This window comes from Nyctibius grandis, chromosome 4, assembly GCF_013368605.1.
Source record: "Nyctibius grandis isolate bNycGra1 chromosome 4, bNycGra1.pri, whole genome shotgun sequence".
Classification (NCBI taxonomy): Eukaryota; Metazoa; Chordata; class Aves; order Nyctibiiformes; family Nyctibiidae; genus Nyctibius; species Nyctibius grandis.
This window is the reverse complement of record NC_090661.1, coordinates 55214285-55236005: the sequence shown is the minus strand read 5'-3', so window position 1 is coordinate 55236005 and position 21721 is coordinate 55214285. Positions and strand designations below refer to the sequence as shown.

The 21721-nt window shown below is 40.3% G+C and overlaps 1 protein-coding gene across 1 annotated transcript in view; it reads left to right on the top strand.

Moving 5' to 3' along the window:
• TC2N (tandem C2 domains, nuclear) overlaps nucleotides 1-11586 on the top strand; it is a 34131-nt gene extending 22545 nt beyond the window's left edge. The window contains exons 5-12 of the mRNA XM_068398756.1: nucleotides 265-353; nucleotides 966-1041; nucleotides 2068-2168; nucleotides 3054-3170; nucleotides 4048-4239; nucleotides 6163-6277; nucleotides 6753-6952; nucleotides 9277-11586. Coding sequence (XP_068254857.1) covers nucleotides 265-353; nucleotides 966-1041; nucleotides 2068-2168; nucleotides 3054-3170; nucleotides 4048-4239; nucleotides 6163-6277; nucleotides 6753-6952; nucleotides 9277-9387 — 1001 coding nt within the window. The 3' untranslated portion in view covers nucleotides 9388-11586. The remainder of the gene's footprint in view (nucleotides 1-264; nucleotides 354-965; nucleotides 1042-2067; nucleotides 2169-3053; nucleotides 3171-4047; nucleotides 4240-6162; nucleotides 6278-6752; nucleotides 6953-9276) is intronic.
• Nucleotides 11587-21721: the final 10135 nt, after the last annotated feature.

The following is a 21721-nucleotide window of genomic DNA, read 5'->3' as shown; positions in this document are numbered from 1 at the left end:
TCTACCAGTGCTATCAATGTGACCAAGTAGCTATTTCAAAGATGGAATTGATTTAGATATTTTAATGGCTTCTTCTCTCCATTTTGTCGTTTCAGGAGAGTGTTTCAGGAAAGGGAGGTGGGGAAGGGTGCTGATGTCCTTCCTTAGATGTTATTTAGTTAGGTTTCAATTTTACCATAGGTCTACTTGAATTTAAAAAAAGCTTAATTTTTTTTCCTAGCAATGATGCTTACATTATTTGTATTATTCTCTTTGTCTTTTTAGTTAGTGATTTAAGACCTAGTGCTTTGCCTGGATTTGATGTAAGTCGTTCAATGTTTGATCTCAGAAGCCCGCCTCATCGATTCATGAAGGTGAGTTCCCCTTGTAACTTAGGTTATACTGAAAACTCAGCTTACTTGGTGTATCTCTTCCTGTTGCACTGTGTTTTCAAAGTAAACACTGAAGGGCATTGTAGTATGCACTGGAAGGACTAGAGGGAAAAGTTCAGCATCTTGACAAACTTCAAGAGGCTCTTTCCTGATGTCTTCTCTGACTGCTGCTGTTCTGGCCCAACAGGGCTGTTGAGAAACCTGAGTAGTTTGTTAGGCAGGACCAGACAGACAAGAGGCTGTGGTTTGTCATCTTGTGATTTCTCCCATTAGTTGAAAAGTGGAGCACTAAAAGTTTCCATTGATGCAAAAAACACTGCATTTTTTTCAAATAATTATATTTTACATAGAGATGAAGTTGCATGTATATCAGTGAGCAAAAAAATCTTTGCTGGCCGTATGTGTCCTGCATTAGCTCTTTGCATCAAAGTAGTAATTCCATGCTGCTGAATCAAGAGATTAGTAGGGAATGAGACAATTATTTGAAATCACGTCGGTTTCTTTTTTCGTTATGTCTTGTCTAATGGTAGAATCTCTCTGGCTTTTTGCATCTGTTGCTCTGAATGAAGTGACCATTTTTTTTTTTGCCCCCAGAGATATGATTCATTCTCCAGTGTACCTAGCAGTACCTCTTCCAGGAAGGATTCGCAAGGCAGTAACAGGAGTCTGGGTAATGTTTTGTTTGTTCACCTTGGAATGAAATATTTCCCCTTGCACTTGAAACATTAAGCTGTCTCTACTGTTGATGTGTTTTGGGTTTGTTTTTTTTTGAGATTAATCTGATTAACAAGTTAGTTTGGAGATTACTTTGCAATTTGAAATTAAGAGTTTTGGATTTGCACCTTCCTGTTGTCAGGAAATTGAGCAAATGAGCCTTTGAGGAGTTCTCATGCTTTTGAAAAATTCAGCCCTGGATTTACTATTCCAGTGAACTAAGAAATTACAGTGTTCTGTTAGGATAGAATGTAGCACCTTGGTCACAGCTCTAGTCCTTTTTCATGTATCAGTATTTTTCTGTGGGAAGCGCCTGGAATCCAATACCCATAGTACACCGAGAATTAGGCAAGAATATTGTATGCAAACCTGGTATCCTTATTTATGAAAGAATGCTGATTAAGTGGAGATACTGCAAAGTAAACCCTCAAAAATTAATCAAGTTCCCACAAAAGTCACCCTGTTGGGAGTCACCCAGTCTCCTCAAAAAGAACACTGGGGGGCAATGACCTAGTTTCAGTCATGACAGAGAAGCACTGGATATTAAATGGCTCTTCTGACTTGGAGAAAAGCATAATAGTAAAATGTTTACTATGCTGGAATTGAAAACAGAGAAAGAGAAAAAGCAGACCAATTTATAAACTTAACAGTGAAAGTGATTAATCTAAGGCAACTGATAGATTATAATGTGTTCCGGGTGTCTTAGGCACATGCTTTTTTTCTTTCTAAAAGTTGTTCGAGTACAACACAACAATAGAGATAACTGAGGTAAACATGAAGGCTTTTAGCTATGCAGAAGGTCAGACTACAAGATTTCATGGACATTTTGTCCTTAAAATGTAGATATTAAGATATTTCAACTTATTTTGAGAGAAGTTTTCAAAGATAGGCAGTCCACCTACTAATGAGTTCCCTTCTTCTTGGAATTAACTTTTAAGATACTGCATTACTTCTAAAAACACTAATTGTCTTTCCTCCATAGATACTATTACATTATCAGGTGATGAACGAGACTTTGGAAGACTAAATGTGAAGTTGTGTTATGTTTCTTCTGTAGAACAGATTTGGATCACAGTTTTACATGTAAGCAAATATAAATAACTTGATTATTATTTACTCAAATGGCTATTTTACTATACTTAGTGTTAATTCTCATTAAATTTGGCTCTCTGTTACTTTAAGGAATACTTTTAGGAGAAAAAGAAAATTACTTCTCAGTATTAATATAAACAAAGTTCAGTCAAATGTAATACTGGACTTCCTTCACAGTATCTTCCTCTCCTTTGATTTTTTTCTGTTGCAAACTCTGTTCTGCTGCAGTCAATAGTAAAAAGTAGTATATAATTCTTTATGTTACTATACGTATGTTCTGATTGTGGAGTGAGGAACTGTTCAGCACAGATAAGAAAGCTGAGCTGGTCATAGGCTGGTCCTGCTGTGGAAGTTTTCCTGTGGAAATCTGGAGGCAGCAAATTGGAGCAACTTTGGAGGCAGCATTTAACTGACTTATAAATCTAACAGTTCTTTCAGGGCAGAACCATAAGAGCACTTTGAGGACGTATAGCTTCTTGTGGCTTTTTTGTTAGCTAATGTGATACTGTTATACTGGCTGTTTTATACACTTCCAGGAACTGTGAATAATTTTTACACAGTGGACACTTGAGTAGTCAGAAACCTCATAACTACGTCAAGTGATAAATACTGCATAAGAGATTTCATGATTTATCTGTTGTCAAATTGCCACATAGTGAAATCATTAAAATCTACTGAATAACTTTCTACCCTCTGGTTGTGAAAATGAATTATTAAATGATCTGAAGTGACACAATCATTACACTGGCTCTGATTTATATTCAATATTACAGGAATTATTCATAATTCTAGAACAGTGTAGAAGACTCTGTTTCTAAGTTGTCTGAAGGCCAGAGTCTTACATTGTCTAAATGGACTGTGTTTTCAATGTTGCAGTGCAAAGACCTGAGCTGGCCTTCTAGCTGTGGGGAAAATCCTCGTATCTACGTCAAGGGAATTCTCACACTGCCCAAACCAGTGCAGTTCAAATCTTCTGCCAAGGAAGGGTGCAATGTAAGTAGAGGCAGGAAAAACACCAAGAAATCTTTTTCCCCCAAAAAATAAAAGTGAAATGTAAATGCATTTTTAAAAGGGACGAAACATCCACTCCTATGCTATATTTGCAGTGGTAGTTGCATAGGTTCAGGTTACTGGTTTTTTAATTTTTTTTTTTTTCCAACTTCTCAAAATCATGTTAAAAGCCTTGTTCCACTTCCTCCCCCATATTCTCTCACGTTGTACTGTTGCCTTCCTTTTCTCCCAAGTCTGCAGGACAGATACGTTCATAGGGGACTCAACCATGAGCTGCTGACCTTGGCAGCTCAATGGTGGGAGACTGGAGGAAGCCTGGGCATACCTCTAGGTGCCCATTCACCCCAGAGAAGGTAGATGATGTTACTGCCTCTTACTAGGGCAGGAGACAAAGTTCATGCTTTCTCTTTACGGAAAGTAGTAAGAATTGGTTGCATGGGACAAGACTCCTGATAGTGGCAGTAGAGAAGTATTAAGGAGGTAGAAGGTAAAGCAACATAAACCTCCCATAATGTGAGTCAAAGGTGAAATAAAATAAAATTAGCAGGAGAGACTGAAACAAAAGGCCACAGGAGAATTTGCTATGGCAATGTGTGTGTGCTGTTGTAAAGCTCCAGAAGAGATGGCCTCAACTCGTTAAGGTAGCAAAAAATAATCCAGAGCTTTGTCCCTGCCAGGGTGTGACAATGAGGTGGGGAGTGTGTGGGGGCTTACCACTGTAAAAGCACGCTTTTCCATGACAACCTAAAATGGTAGCCGGGAGCAGTGGATATGGGACCAGGAAGCCTTGGTTTCTACATTTCAGGCTTGGTGCAACTCTCTTACAATGGTGATATTACCCCTCTGTTTTTCTTTCTAGGACATTGCGTTTATGGAAACTTTTGTATTTGCTATTAAACTGCAAAGCCTGCAGGCTGTCAGATTGGTATTTAAAATCCAGACACAGACTCCCAGGAAAAAAACAATTGGAGAGTGTTCCTTGGCACTGCGGGAGCTCAGCTCAGAGGAGTCAAGTTGTTGCCTGGATATATCTCCTCCTTCCAAAGCACCTGTAAGTGCCAATACTGCAAAAGTATGTGGTTATATCACCTAGAAAGAGTTGCTGGAAATGAAAGTAAAATAATGCAGTACTAGTTCAATGTTAACAACAAACAGGGGTTTTCTTTTTCTTTTTTCTTTTTTTTTCCACTTTCTTGGGAAGAGGCATTTTGATGGGGAAAAAATGCAGACTTTTGAACTCTGCACGTAGCTGTTCTGGTCATAAACTGCAGCTGTTTCTGGGAAAAGAGCTAGAGCAAGCTCTTCCCCACCATGGCCCACAGCTTGAGGGAGGGACATTCTGGGGAAACGTTCAGCAAAGGACATCGGGTAATTGCCTTTTCTGACCAAAAAAACATCAGAAGATCCTTAGAACTCACAGCAAGAGCTCAGAGCAAATGGAATCTGCTTTTGTTATGGAAGAAAAGCGCTAAGATCTTCAGTGGCTTGAAACTGCAGAAATAGCTATATATTTAATGTTCAGATTGCATGCTGTGAAGTAATAATTCAGACAGTTCATTTCCATTAGCATAATAAGAAGCAAGTGGTTTTCACAGTGGGATTTCCTTTCCCCCTACCCTCACTATGTTTGTTTCTTTTACAGGTTGTGTCTAGACGTTTGTATTTTCAACAAATTAAACTTGAAATAGCAATTCAAAAGCAAATTTTATCTAAGTGTGTCTGAGTAATATGAGTGATGCTCTTGATTTCTAACATGTTACACTTGACATTTTTTAGTTCTAACAAGCATAACCATATTGCTTCAAAAGCTATAAGATTAAGTGAAAGAGGAAGCTGTTTTAGAAACTGCTTCATCCCAGTGTAAATTCCTGAATCATCTCATAGTTTCTCTCTGTGTTGACTCTCCTCACCATTATATCCAAGAGCCCTCCAAACACTGCTGGAATTCTTCCCTGTACTACCTGTGAGGCAGCAAACTACCCTACTTGCCAATGGAGGGCCAAAGATTAGAGCTGAGTTAGTGGCTTCCTCTCAGGATTACACAGAAATTTTGTGGCTGAGCTGCAAAGAGAATTAGGGACTCTCTGATGAAGTGGAGCCTGACTTCTCTTTATCTTACCTGTTGCTTTCTCGCTTGGTGCATTTTGCTTCACTTAAGTGCATTAAAACTTGAAGGTAACCGGGATTAGCAGAGTCCTTTTAAATGGAGGCTGTCAGGAAAGCTGTGTCTCCACTGGCCTTCTCTTGCTGTTCTTACAGTGTTGTGAGTATGTTAGCGTCTGAGAGGAGAGTAATGAGGATGTGTCAACGCAACTTTGCCACTAGCAAAAATTCTAAAAAAAAAATCAGACTGGAGATCTCAGTACATTCAGAGTGTGTGTGGGGGGGTGTATGCGTGTAGGCATGTAAAACACAAGTACTTCCATAATATAGGAAACTCCATAGCATGAGGTCAGCCTAAACATTCATGACATTAAGTGACAGGGCCTTGTATCTATGGAAGGCATTGCTTGTATCTCTATATTGCAAAATTCAAAAGTGTGGGAGGAGAACTCTGAAGGTTTTTGTGTTAGTGGAGCATACCTGGTCTCTCATTTCCACACCCAGGTTTAGTAGAGCTACAAGTGCATGTCCAGTTTTCCCTGTATGTGTCTGCTCTTACCATCGAGGAATCTTTCCCAGGTGAAAACTGAGGACTCGTTTATTTGTCCAGTATCTCTGGCTGCAGCCCATGAGGGCCATATGTGCACTGCACATAAGCAGTCCATCAGTGGAGCACATGTACTGCAGCTATAACAAGTGCAAGATGCGCTTACTGTGCATCTGCAGGTTGTGTATACAACACATGCTTATATTTCTGTCCAGGAAATCCCAGATAGAAATGTGGGAGCCCAACATATGACAGAATTCCTGTTTTTCCTGAGTTTGTAAGCAACTTAATCCAGATGTTATGGCAACGTTCTTCTGCTTGTAGGTGTGCCGTGCAGAACTTCAAATAGGAACTTGTTTTCAAGCAATAAACAGGAGGATTCAGTTACAGATTCTTAAAGCACAAAACCTTCCAGTTTCATCTACACCTCTATCTTCAAGTAAGTTACATCAGCTGTCTTGCACCTCCTGTCTAAAAGCATTTGTAACAGGTAAATTGCTGCTCAAATGGGTTGGCAATTCATAAAATTCCTTACAAACCTCAAACTAACATATTGTGCAGTAGATTTCCATTGCCAAGGCTTGTTTCCACAGGTGTCTTCCTTGATTACTTTTTGTTTGGTTTAAGGCTATGCATTTATGTATTTTGGAAGACTTTTATCCCAATATTAACCCTGACATACAAGACCATTAACTTGCACTTGCTGTTTGGATACTGTGTTAATCAGTTCAATCTTATTGAACATACTCCGTCTGTGTGACTCCTCAGGAAAGCTATTGTGCACTTCTTTTGGCCAGACTTTTGGGAAATTGTTGCAATTTGAACCATGCATGTGGATCTTGTCAGTTCCTTATTGGGTGTGTTTGTGAGTAACCCTTTGTGTGCTATGCCTTTTTCCCTCCCTCTTGTGCTAGATTTCTTTGTGAAAGTTGGAATGTTTAGTACAGAAGGGCTGATCTATAAGAAGAAGACTCGTCTTCTTAAGTCCACTAATGGCCAAGTGAAGTGGGGAGAAATGATGATTTTTCCACTTAGTCAAACTGAACAAGGAATTAGCTTTCTCATCAAACTCTACAGCAGAAGCTCAGTGAGAAGAAAACACTTCCTGGGACAGGTTGGTTTCTGCTAACTGGCGTGATATCCTTTACTTAATATCCAGTTCCACAGGTTTCTTGGTATGAGTTTTAAAATACTTTAAATAAGGTGACATATAGCAAAACAGTAAATTCTAACAAACTCTTCTGGGTGTAACCCAAGAAAAAACAGTACTGGGCTCTTAAACATGCACTAACATCAAAATGGGAGTTGACATTTGATTTAGATTTTAAAAAGAAGTCCTTAAGTCATTTTTATGTGGAGTATTACTCTGTGAAAGATTCCTTCCTACAGACAGACATGTGATCTCCTCCTTGCCTCTAGGCTTTCTGATGAAAGCAAACATAGCACTCACAGGAGCTCCGCAACCTATAATGTACTGTACGGAAAGGGGGTGTGTTGGCTTACCATACCAATACACTTACAGGTGTGTGTAAAAGGAAATATCAACAGCTACAATATCAGACCGCCTTCCTGGGTAAAGCAATGCTGAAATCAGCACAGTATTCTAAATATGTTTGATCAAGTGATAACATAGGTGAACAAACAAAATTATTTTTTAGTTGAGGGCTCTTTTTCTCTCTTTTTAAAATTTTTTTAGAGCTGGAACTTCTGTAGTATCTCTTTGAAAGCATTTGTGTGATTTACCACCACAAAACTTGGTAGCCTGGTCTCTTTTTATTATCTGTCTTCTTCCCCTGATTGTTCTAATTTACCATCATCCTGTCCCTTCTTTCTCTCCTTTTCTTCATGGTATAGTGAGCCGTAGCTGTTCTTAATGCTCAGTGCTTTCCCTGACCCAGCTACAGTTAGTAGCAGAATTTTAATATATGCATAAACAAGTAACGTGGAATTGATTTTGAGACCCCAACGGTGATGCCCTTTGTCAGAAGAAGGACTGCCCTATCCTTAGGTATGGAAAATGGTACTGTCCCATTCTGGTGGCGTTTCTTGTGCCTGCTGAAGACGTGCAGTTATAGAAGATGCCAATGTGCTACAGAAATGATGTACCAGCAAGAGTGACGTGACTTTCCTCCATTTTATGGAGCCTCATGTCACACGAATTCCATCTTTCTGTGATTCCTGTTCATGGAATTGGATTTGGAATAGGAAAAGAAAAAAAATTGTTCTGTTCAGTTGTGTTACCTTGGGGCAAAAATAACTGGGTATGATTTTGTACTCACTTAGCAATATGTGAGGTCATCTCAATCTGACGAGTTTCATTTAATCATGGATCTTATTTTTAGGGGGAGGAAATGAGTTACTTCTGCTCCTCAGAGGTTATTTGGAAAAGGTTGTTTCAGCTCATGCAGGCAGACATTGCCACATAACACATGAAGACATAAAATATGGCTCAGGGGAAAATGTACTTTGAGCAGTTGGCTGGGTAGCTGGAAAAAGATGAATATAGCTGGATCTATTAACTTTGTTCTTCATAGAATGATGTTTAATTGGATGCTGTTCTAAACAGACAATACTTATATTAGGCTGCTTTTACAGGCATGTCTTTAATCATGAGCAAGATGTATATTGAATCTCTGTGGGTGAAACATCAGCTGTCTGTGGTATTCTGGAAGACATTATTCTCACTTCTTGAGGACTCATGCCTCAGCAGTGTAGGCTAAATGTACTTCATGCTGAAGGTTTCTGAGAAGTCTTAAAAGGACTCATTCTTGGAAGACCTGAGGAAATGGAATCCCGTAAATAATGATACCTACTTATATAAGCAGAATTCTTTTGGCAATGGAGGCTGGTGATAATGTTCAGGAGGAAAACTTCCTACTTGTACCTCATTTCCTTGTTTAATGGCCACTATCCATTAATTGAATACTGAGAAGAAATGGACTGTTACTGCGTGACTATGTGTGGTATGGGCCTGTTAGTAACCTCTGTGGAATGCAGGTTTGGCGTGCAATTTTAAATGCTCGTGAAAATGCTGGACAGCTAGCTCGGGATGCCAGATGGCTTGCAGCCAACTGAAGTTTGAATGCACAGAGCCATCACTGGCCCTGATGAGCCCTTGACCCCAGCACGTGCATTTGAATGGAGCAAGGAATGCTTGACTTAAAACATCTTATTAAGTAGAGAAGCATTAGTATGTAGTGAGTTTTTTAAACTATTTAGAGGGCAAATTTAAACCCAGACTCCCTGTGTTCCCAGCTGAAAGCCAAAATGTGTTAGTCCCAACAGAATTGTATTTGTTGCTCTGATGCTTTGGTCACAGTCTACACGTTGTATCTTGTTCTACAATTCCATGGTATTTATCTGGAACTAATAAAGGCTGGGCCTCTGTGTTATATCAGGTAAACTCAATTTTCTTTTTCTTTCTGTTTCTTACTGCAGATCTGGATAAGTTCTGATAGCAGTAACAGTGAAGCAGTAGAGCAGTGGAAAGATACTATTGCCAACCCTGAAAAAGTTGTTGTTAAATGGTACAGCATTGGTCCATCTTGAAGACTGGAGATGAAACTCAGGACTGATTTTTTTACAAAGATATTTCTACTGGTATAAATAAGAAGAAAAATTGTCTACGCAAGTTCTTCAGAAGGTCTCTACTGCATCACACCTCCATGGTAACTGTGAAAATTAAGAGGTTCACAAGAGAAATACTGGCTAAATAGCATTAAGAGGAAGACTTAGGAACTGGGGAAAGTGCTAATTTGATTTTAAAAAATCCACCTTGAAAAATACATTTTTGCCCCTTTCATAAAAGCACAGAAATCCCATCTTGGAGAGAAGCAGCTCGAATCACCATCTTCACTAGTCACTGACATCATCCTTATCTGCAATCTTGTCTTTGGCAGACCCCAAAGTCCTTAGGAATCAGTCCTGTCAGTGGCTTGATCCTAGGTACCTCTGAGCCTCTGGGGTTGCACCTGTGTTGACACCATTTGATCAAAGTAACGTGTGCCTCAGCAAGTGGCAAAGTTGTGGCTGTAGGAGGAGGCATAAAGGGAACTACACAATAAGGCAGTCCCGAAAGACTTTTCTAATCTCCATCTTTGATGAAGGGTTGTTCAGTACCTGACGTGCCTGTAGCTTGCATTTTCCCCCATCCTTCTCTCTAAACAGAGATTGAAAAATAAGAGTTTCTCTGACTAACTGTGATCTTTGCAAGTGGGGCCCTCCAGACTCGCTCCATTTGGGTGAATTCTGGTTGGAATCAATGGAAAAATACAAAGAGCCAACAGCCCGGCCTAGGATCAGGGCCAATATTTTTAGATAAATTACTTTCTTTTATAGAATTCTTCTACATAAACCACTTCCTATCTAATCAACAATGTTCTAGCATTTGCTTACATTGTTAAAAGCCAGACTAACATGTATGAAGGAGGAAGCAAATATTTACTGACATAAGTACTTTTTGATATTAAATAAAATGCAGCACAGTAAGGGACTCAGACTTTGTTTAAAAGATGGGCTACTACTGCAGAAGTATTTGTTACATGTCTAGGATGATGAAAAATTATGTGTGGGAGTATATTTTTGTTACTTGTTTCTAGTAAGAAGAAATTACCATATTTTTACTGCAAATTATATTTTTCCTACAAAATCCTAAGCTTATCTTTTCTATTAGTCCCCATATTTTCAGGGGTTTATTCGTAGTTATTTTTAAGGCAGGAAAATGCAATGTATATAATTGATACATCTAAAAGCACAGACCTCTTTGCACTACTTCAACTACTGGATTTAAAAATATGTATATATTCTGTTAAATCCACTGCTTACAGATTTACTGTGGGCTGTCTGGACTGTACAAATACTTATGTTTGTACAGATGCTGAATAATTCTATCTTTTTTATAACTTGGATCCCATTCAAACATCTGACCTGAACTAGAGTGGCAGTGAGAGCACTCGCTGCTGGAAGGCAAAGGAACGGTGGGGAGAAGAGAAAACACTGTAACAGGAAAGCGTGCCGTATTTAAGCGTAGAGCTCGGAGCATCTTTATTTTAACTTTTTTGACTTAGAGTAAGGGTCAAGAAAAAATGGAATCTCTTGGATATTTTGTTTTATCAGCTGTTAATTGAAGCTTTTAAAACTTCAACCATCCAGATTTCTGGTGTTGAAATTTAGTATTTTGAGAATGGGCAAACAAAAGGATTTTCCCAGGCTCTTACATGCTCCACTTTTTGAGAAATTTTTATAAATGAACTGAAAAAATTTTTGCATGTTACTCAGAGAACGAACATCAGTTCTTGCTCCTACTGACACTCCTTGCAAAGCTTCCAGTAGGCCCAGTGGATCTTGACTTACAGCGTTAACTTCCAGCCAGCTACGACACTTGGGATGAGCTGGACCTGTTGGGTAAAACGAAAAAAGGAACTGGACCAAGCTGATATTCTTGGAGTATCTTTACTTGAATATGTGGATCTTTTTTATTTATTGTGGCTGAACTGCAGTAAACAAAAGTGGAAACTAACTGTTTCCTTATGCAGAATGCTGCTCTATTTGAAAGAGAGAACAGGGAATATCCCAGGGTTTTGGAGGCTTTGATTACCATGGAATTGGTTCTACAGAGATTGCCAACTCAGTGGATACTGTGTAAAATGGACTTTTTGTGCTGGTTTAGGATACCTAGCCTTTTAAAGGCCTAACTGGTAATGTCTCCTTTTTCCTATGTGAATATTTAATCTATGCGTTTATAATAAAAGTTATGACCTGAAAATATTCCATCTTTTTTTTTTCCAATTGTTAATACCAATGTTTACCAGCATCTCAAACTGACGTTCAAGTCCTACCTTGAGAAAATGCCAACTAAGGAACTATATTTCATGTAGTGTTGCATGTAGGGAAGTTGGCTGCTAACGCATTAATGAGATATATAAAGCCTCTCTTCACAAGATGCGCACAGGTACTAGAGCGCACTGAAGAACATACTCTGAGGTACTGCTTCATCCCATGTTCATTCCCAGCCTTTGGGGTTTTCTGCATTCATGTGTGCATTTAATGAATTCTTAATTGTTGACTAAAGACACTGTGCCTTTTTTCTATAAAATTGAAGCGCTTAAGTTCCTTGTTGCCCAGATTTGTTTCTGTTTGTCCAGAGCACTACAGTGTGCTTGAGGAAACTGATTGTATTTCAGGTTTAGAGAGCAAAAAGTCATTTATTTGTCCCACCATGAAAATTTGGCTCTGCTTGTTACTAGTCTCAGCTGACTCAATGCACACTCCATTACTGAGAGCATGGCAGTGGAGCATTGGGATGTCTGTCTCTGGGTGGACTCCAGCCTTGTTGTATGTAGTGGGGTAGAGAGGGAAACAGGCAATACTTGACTGCAATGAAATTATGAGGAAAAGAAACTTATGTTGCACTGTTTTGGCTTTTTTTTTTTTTTCAACTGCTGTGTCCTAATTACTGGCTCCCAAGATCCTGGGAGGGAACCAGGAATTCTCTTTGCGTTCACTACTGAGGAAGATCATCAAGGGATGGAGCGGGACCTGCCCAGCTCAAGAACCAAAAAGTGCCCATTCAATGCATGAGCATTTATCTTGCAGGTAGACCAAAGCTGTGCTTCAAACAACCCATCATCACCTGAAATCACAATCCAGTCCTCCTAATAATGCCTGGTTTGGTGCTTCTGAGGATGTCTGCCAGGTGAAGGGGTTGTCCAGAGGATTGCTTACAGTGGGTTGGAAAAGGAAACTGTTTTGGAGGATGGGGGCTGCCAGTGAGTTAATTATGTGAGGCTATCTGTATAGGAGGTGTTCTGGAGGATGTATGGGGATGGAGAATGGCTGGAAGGAAAAGTCTTTGTAGATTATTTCTTCCACGTGCATGTTGAGAAGACAGTGGGGTGCATACGCACTGACTGACTCTTGAACAAAATTGTGAAAGATGGAAGACAATTTGTGGTGTAGAATCAACCAGTTAGACAAACTTACTAGCTGTCGCATAAAGCATTTTTCATTGATGATTCTTTGGGTCTAGTGCTTATCAATATGTTTGTAATGTTAGACAACAGTTCTGAAGAACAAAATATGAGACACAGGGATACATGCATGTTCCTAGCACCAGTCTCAGGGTACAACTGGCTTTAAAATGGGGTGTTTCCAGCACATGTTATTTCAATTTGACTGTCTTAAAAGGCCAGCTAGAAATCACCTGGGATGTCTTGCCTTTTAAGTGCAGAATATTTTCCTTTACTGCTTAGTGACTGCCTCACTATAAATGCATGAGACTTTGGCTCCTCCAAAATCAGCTGCTGGCTTATTTGAGACTAAGGCAGTTTTCCAGAAAAGGAAAGTGATGCATCATTTGAAGACCAATCCACGATGTGACTTAGCAAGGAGCTGTAGATACTCACGGATACGTGCAAGAAGGAGAAAAGGTGTCTCAAAGCCCTGTTCTAATGGTGACAGCTGTATGTTGTCCCTTTAATGCATGCTCAACCACTATTCTGATTGCTATATCCAAGTTTACTATCATTGAAAATACTGTTATGAAAGCTGTTTTGTCATTTCCCTTAATTTGTAGATACAATGCACACATGGTTTATAGTTGGATTTGCTTTTGCTTGTAGTTAGTGACTCGCTCAGCTTCTGAACTTATAACTGTTTTGATGAAAGCAGCAAAGTTTCAGAAGCTGCACCAGTTTTATTTCAGTCAACTCCCAAATGGATGTAGGTGAACTGGCACAACAGTTACAATCTTACATTAAATGTTATTCATACAGAAATCTCTGCCTGCTTAGTTAGAAACCAACCATAGACTAAACGCAAGCAGATTTTCCAGAATGTGTGTGTGTCATTTCACTGGTTAACCAAACAATTCTGGTTTAAGTTTATTTATTTATGAATAATAGCATTCTGTATGTAAACGAGGCCAACAAATTTATTTTTTGAGTCTTTACATCTCAATAGCATGGCATTCCTTTTAAGGAAAAAAAATGTAAGATTCTACGTCAAAAGATGGGTGGGTGTAACAGTCTGTAAACTACATTATCATAAAACATTACTTGGAAAATAATTGTATTTAAGTATCCAAACTTTTTAGATCACAACATAAATAATGCCATGTTGCTAAATTCGTTAGACGTCCCTGTTTTGTTTTCTTGTTGGCAGGGCATTTGTATAAAACAAAAGGTAATTTTGTAAGCATTTGATTAAGCACATATGCTGTTTGACTTGAAAACTGTCTGCCCGATGGAGGTTGCTTTTTGAGTTATGGGTTGATTTTGCAGCCAAAGCATAAGGTTGTCTAGAAACTGGGGGCAGGGTTGTCCCACTTCTTACTTTCATCCTGCCAACATATGTATGACATGGGAGGGAGGCTGCAGAGTTGTGGAAAGCTTGGCATAAATCATGCTGGACATGATATACCCTCCTTGTTTTTCCAGCTTCTGCTGTAAAATTACATCACCATGTAAATACAGTCCCGTACATGATCTCATGCTTGGTGCATGGAAAAAGCCATCACTAAAATCAGCACCATGTTCCACAAACACTGCTCCAGCACATTTACATTCCTTTCTCTAGCTTGCACTGAGGGACAGTCCGTCGTCTCTCACAATCTGTGGCAGAACTCCCATTGCATTCAGCAGAAGCAACCAGTCTTCAAAGCTGTTTTAGTTATTTCAGCATTGTGATGGTATGATTTTTCTAACAAAAGGCTACACACAGCCTATTTTCTTATGTTTTAAAAATAGATAAAAATCTGTTCACAGTGATGTTCCTGTAGAAACTGAGTATCATTGGAAATGGATCTGTATCTCTTAAACATAATGCAGTTCTCCCCATAGATTTCAGCAGCTTGAAAACAATCCTCTATGCTGATTTTTTTCCCCATATTTCTGACTGTGTAACTTTTTCCTTCCTTTTATTTGCCAGTAGACTGCTCTCCTTGCTCCCTCAGCATAAACAGGTCTCTAAATGATGTCTGCTTTTTGCAATTAACTTTCTGCTTTTCTAAGAATGTTTCCCTTCTTTATCTAGTACTGGGACCAGCATTATACATGTCCTACTTTTGCTGTTTAAAGCACTAGTTACAAGCAGGCGGCTTTCCATCCTAGGGCTTGGATCATGTCTGATGCTCTGTATTTCTGAGCTACCTTTGCTCACAGCTTTGATGGTATGGTTCATTCGGAGCTCCATGAATTTCTGTGTTGTCTACCACCATTGAATGCAACAAGGGGACAAATCGGTTGTAACTTCTTATGTGTACCCAGGTATCTTCATTTGCCTTTCTCCTCCTCCAAAAATTACCTTAGGAAATCATTTTGGGCGATGAGAAGGAGCAAGCTGTTTGTGCTTCTGCCCTTCGAGGACAGTGTGGTGGTTTGACTGCCATTATCTGTGCTGTGAGACAAAGAGGAGGGCTCGAGGAAGAGTCATGAAAAGCTCCACCTCCAGGTGGAGGGAGGCTTGTACCTCCTGTCTATATGATCTGGGAAACGCTTATTAGCCTGGGGACTGGAATCCCATACCAGATGCCCGAAGGGAGGGGTCATCAAACTGTACTTTTTATCTTTATCTTGCAAAACTCTCTGGAGCTGCGGAGCAGCTAAATAGGGAAATTTTCCATAGGAGGAATGGTATGGTTCACGGATTTCTGTGAAGCAGAGCACTGACTGAAAGATCTTGTGAGTCTTTGAAAAAATAACAGTCGTAGGAATGTACTTGTTAGTTTTAAATATAGCCAAGCTTTGTCACTTGTCATAGGAGAGGAGCGAATTCTTAGTTTGTGATACATAGCAGCAGAAGAAAATGGCATGTACACCCAAAACAGGGCTGGGTCTCCTCTGCATTGGTACTCGTTAGTCCTTCAAACACTGAGGTGGAACTGTATGTGCTTATCTGCCCCTTTTCGCGCAGTAAGGACAGGTTGGGTGGGGGATTGTTAAGGGGAGGTAGTGAAGGAGGTTAAATAAAAGCAGTGCTTTTGTTTTGAAAAACACTGCTTTAGTGAAACAATGTAATGAGCCTGTAACTATTGACAAAGCTTTTATTTTATGTGACTTAAGATAGATGGTTACGCATTTAGATATTTGCTTAAGTTCTTTCAATACTTCCCTGGCATGAGACTGAATTCATCCTCTTTGTATTTAAATAATGCTTCATTCTGCTGTGTTCACTGACCTTTGAGCTCTAGACCTTATTATGCCTGATTTCCTATGAGTTTGTCCCTTGTGGCTGGTTGACTTTGGTGTGCAAATCAGGGTAGACCTTCTTGAATCTTTTTGCTGCACATCAGGTAGTTACTGAGTTTCTTTCCCAGATGGATTCTCTGTTTTCTAACAAGAGGTGAGCTCACAATAGCTATTCCTTCAGCTGGGAAACTGGGAGCTGGCTCTCCCTTGTCCACATGAATGTTGTTAGCTTTTTTTGAAACCTTTGGAAACAGAATTATCTGTGACTTCTCTACCATCAGTCAAAAGTGGCTGCAGTGACTAACAGGCTCAAACATTATTGTGGGCCTTGGAGAGAATGAGAGAAAACAAGTGATGCTGCTTCAGGACCCTGGGGCTCCTCTGCGTTTTCCTCTGTTCCGCCACAGGCCAGAGAAACTTTTCAGATCATTGCCGATCTGGATTCCAGCAATGCTAGTTCTCAAGGCAGCTCAACCAGTTTCTCTGAAGACAGATTTGTTAAAGCACGGATGGGTATTTTGGAGCAGTATGCTATGGACCTGGCCACTTGCTGGGATTTCACAGTAATGCAGTTTTACAGAGCTGTGTGAGAGAGTTTTGATGTATCTTGAAATTACCATTGACGATAAAAGCAGAAGCAGAGGTTTAATTAAGGTTAGTATGAAGAAATGCTTTAAAGCTTAATTTTATATAATAACCAGTAGCAGCAGACATCAAGTCCCTTCTGATCTCCAGCATGTACATCTAATTAGGAATCCATTAAAGCTCACAGGCAATAATAATGCCTTTTTTAAACCAGTAGCCTTGCTATATTTAATTCAGCGCTGAGGTTGGAAAGCTCCATGTTCCACTGACAGAGCACTGACTCTGGCAGCTACGAATTGTCCTGAACCTTGGGAGCAAGATCTGAGAGTTCTAACCATTGTTTTCAGATCTACCCTGTGACTTGTGCAGAGCATCAAAAAAATTCACCCGTGGAATTAGCTGAGTTTCAGGTAGTCTGACTTGCTCTTGGAGCACATACCTTATTGAGAATTGTGAGTCTGTGGATCTAGATTTACTGCAGAAACATCCCCAAAGAACTGGCTGATTGGATGATTACTCAAATCAGAAGTTTGGTTTTGGTTTGGTTTTTTTTTTAAGACCAGGGCAGATAAAACCAAGGAATTCTGGATGAAACTGTGACAATCAAATCTGCATTGGTGATTAACATGACTGGCTCCAGCTGACAAGCCTGTGTGGGGGAAAAAAGTGGGTCAGAATGCCCATGAAAGAAAAGTAGGGAAAATTTGATAAATACAGAGAGAAAGGGCTGCAAAAATCACAATTAGTACACTCCCCTAATTTCAAAGGCAAGGAAGCATAGTTTTGGTGATGTTGGGGCACTTTAACCAAGCTCTTGTGCTAAGGTGAAGTAGATCTGGGGAGTAGAAGAGGATCTCTGAGGCTCTAGTGCTTTGCTGTGATTTGTTAGACGTTGCTGTCTCTCTACATTATGCATTTTGTAGACGAAAGGCAGCCCTGCTGATTACCATTCCTTAGTGTGGACAAATTGCATTTTGTGTATAAATTAACGCCGTAAGTGTGATGGATTCAAAAGTATACCACAATGGGATTTCTGGTATTAACTCTGCATGTAATGCCAAAATTCATAGAGAGGAAATGTAACATCAGTGTGGATTCAGTATTCTCTGTCTAGCAACACTGTTCCTTGCTGTGGGAGTAAAAATCCTACAAATATCCTTTTTGAAAAATACAGCAGGTGCTGATATTCTAGTCAAACTGAGTAGTATTTATGGCATCCACTTGTTCTCAGCTACTTTATTTCATCAGCACTTCATTCCCTTACCCTGCCTGCACCTCTTAGTTGCCTAAGAGACAAAGCATAGTCAAACACATCCAGCTGTTTACTTCCTTTAATCAGCCCCTGGAAGGTCATCGGAATGACAACTTTCTCCTGTGCTTTAGAAACGTATGTCAAATTTGTTTGCAAATGTCCCTCTGTATGTCAAATCTCTTTGCAAATGTCCCTCTATGAACAGATGAAAGCACTAGCCTGGTCAACAAAAGCAAGGAGTGTATCAGCAATGCCAACTGCATCAACCTTTCAGCAGGAATTTTGGCAGAACAAGCCATGAATCCAATATTCAGGTGCAGATCCTCAGCTGGTGCAACGTAAACTGGACTGTGCATTGGTAGATCTGAGCCAGCTCATCTTAGCTGGGGGTTTGGACATGAAAGCCACAGAAACTATGATCTTCTGCTAAAAAGTAAGAAGATTGTGACTGCTGCTGTTCATCCTTTGGAAAGGTTCAGTAGGCTGCATCAGGGTCTCAGAAAAGTGTTCAGGGCTGGAAATACACTTTCAGCAGCTCATGTGAAAATGGGAAAGAAGAATCATAGAATCATAGAATGGTTTGGATTGGAAGGGACCTTAAAGATCATCTAGTTCCAACCCCCCTGCCACAGACAGGGACACCTTTCCTCTAGACCAGGTTGCTCAAAGCCTCATCCAGCCTGGTCTCAAACACTGCCGGGGAGGGGGCAGCCACAACTTCTCTGGGCAACCTGTTCCAGTGTCTCACCACCCTCACAGTAAAGAATTTCTTCCTAATATCTAATCCAAATCTACCCTCTTTCAGTTTAAAACCATTCCCCCTCGTCCTGACACTGCTTGTCCTTGTAAAAAGCCCCTCTCCCGCTTTCATGTAGGCCCCCTTCAGGTACTGGAAGGCTGCTATGAGGTTTCCCTGGAGCCTTCTCTTCTCCAGGCTAAACAGCCCCAACTCTCTCAGCCCGTCTTCACAGAGAGGTGCTCCAGCCCTCTCATCATCTTCGTGGCCCTCCTCTGGACTCGCTCCAACAGCTCCATGTCCTTCTTATGTTGGGGGCCCCAGAACTGGACGCAGTACTCCAGGTGGGGTCTCACGAGAGCAGAGTAAAGGGGCAGAATCACCTCCCTCGACCTGCTGGCCACGCTACTTTTGATGCAGCCCAGGATGCGGTTGGCTGCCGGGGCTGCAAGCGCAGATTGCCAGCTCATATTGAGCTTCTCATCAACCATCACCCCCAAGTCCTTCTCAGGGCTGCTCTCAATCCATTCTCCACCCAGCCTGTTTTTGTGCTTGGGATTGCCCCGACCCACATGCAGGACCTTGCACTTGGCCTTGTTGAACTTCATGCAGTTTGCACAGGCCCAGCTCTCAGACCTGTCAAGGTCCCTCTGGATGGCATCCCTTCCCTCCAGCGTGTCGACTACACCACACAGCTTGGTGTTGTCGGCAAACTCGCTGAGGGCGCACTCAATCCCACTGTCCATGTTGCCGACAAAGATGTTAAACAGGACAGGTCCCAATACCAACCCCTGAGGAACGCCACTTGTCACTGGTAACCCTCACCTATAGTCTGGTCTGATGCAGAGTTCCTCTGCGTGGCCCTTCATACCCCTGGAGATCCACGATATGCTTTCTCAGTTTTAGTATTTCCTGATTAAATACGGCTTCATGATCAACTAATAACCTTATCCATTTATATCTGTCTTACTAAATAGGATTGCTTGATGTGGCAGGGAAGAGGGAGGTAGAGGGAAAGAATATTTACTGTGATCCTTGTCAACACTCCAATAAACTACTTTAATATTTCCCTGAACTAGTTGTCTGTGAGCTGCAAGTGGGAAGCCACTTTTACCCTAATCGAAAAGGTTAAGATGATACTGAACTCAGAAAAAAATTGACTAATTCATCTTTGACACTGACACCAAGTCTGTTTCTTCACGTGATGCAACAGAGATAATTCTTTCTTACCTTACAGAGGAGACCTAAATCAATAAATACATAAAATGTACTGCCTGTTAATTAAAACATTGTATTATAAAATATGTATTGCTTATTAATTAAAATATAGTATTATATGTCCTTACCTATGTTATTAAATACCTCAAAGAGTTAAAACAGGAATGATTTTTTTTCAGATGTTTGCTTTTTCTTCATTTAAGCTCCTGCATTTCTGACTTTGGGCAATGCAAATAAATTGGCCATATTTACTTTGAGTGAGACTGAATTTCCTTCATGCAGTATTCATTCAATAACTGGCTTTCTGTAGGGGATGTTTAATAACTTCTTTTTGTTGACTGAATTTGATGTAAAATCTGAATTTTGGTTTCATTTTAATATTTTTTTGCCTGTTTATCTGCAGTACAACAAATAAAAATTATATAGGTTGTCAGAAGCAAAGGTGGCAAAGCATTTACAGGAAGGGTAGGTCTTGAAAGATGCAGAACTGATTACTGAATTGTAGTTCTAAGAAGTTCAAATACAAACCTAGCTGATTATCCCTGGAAGTAGTTAAGTGTTTGGGGTTGTTCAGCAGTCTGTGCAAGACAACATGATGCTCTTAAAGGTCCTTTCCAACCAGAACGATTCTATGTTTCTATGATTTCAAAGCATGCCCAGGGAAGCAGGAGTCTGGAAATCCGGGAAGGCTGGCATTTGGGTGCCACAGCCTCCTGAGAGCACACCTGACAGTGTGGTGCTTGAGGCTTTTACTACTTCTTAACGGAGATCTATTTTCTATTTAATGGAGGATAACTTAGGCTGTCTACGAAACTGTCTTACAGAAATATAAGGACTGCACTACATGTGAAAGTGAAAATTACTAAATTCACATTTTTTGAAAGAAACGGTGAAGTATATTACAATCTTTCAATTTGGAGGAGTTCATTGAGGCCCCAAGAACAGACCAGATCATAACTGGAAACTAAGATAAGAAGCTGTGACACTACAAACTCTACAATTAATTTGTGATAAAACCATTGGAATTTGAAAAGAAGTGGCAGTCATCCAGCTCACAGAAGGTCCTGCAGAATTACTAAGACTACGACAGAATATATGTAATGGGTAATCCAAAACAGAGGAAGGTTAAAGAATAAAGGTATGCAACACTAACAAAGAGGTCATAAGGAAAAAAACTGTGGTGATTCCACATGCTGCAGCAAATAGCACAAGCTAAGACAATGCTCAGCATTTTGATGAAGAAGCAAAAACTGCAGTAGATTGTACAGCCACACAGGAGTTTCCTCATGCCAGTATCCTGTGTGCAGATGAAGACAGCGGCATTGCTACCAAAAAGAAATTCTTCATGGGGAAAGTATTAGGGGGGCCATGTTGTGACAGGTAAAGCATGTGGTCCTCACAAAAACACACTGGCTACTGACTGCTCTTAAACAGAGTCATAAGAGTGAAAGCTGAGAAACTAACGGGACTGTGTTTATGTTGGAAAGTGACATCCAACTGACTGGACGTCGGTTAGAGCCAGAGATGGCAAAGAGGAAAAACCCTGATATTCTGGAGTTCTGGGACCTGTCACTTACTTGGCATCATACATGCATTTACATACACACATATATATATATAGACACACACACAGACTGGGAGACAAATGGTCTTGGCAGCAGCATCATAAGAGGTGGTCATGTTGTTGAGTGAGCTTGTTACTGTGAGTAGAAATAAGCCAGACAAAAAAGAAGGTGACACTTTCTTCAAATCCCACACAGCTGAACAGCACATTTTGCCCAAGGACTCAGAATTCATATCATCTCCCTCAGTGAAGCTGGCATCTCTCTCTACAAATATCAAGCTGGCAGTCATTCAGTTCCAGACTCATAGTCCCCACAAGCCTATCCTGAGTAGTTCCATAGAAAA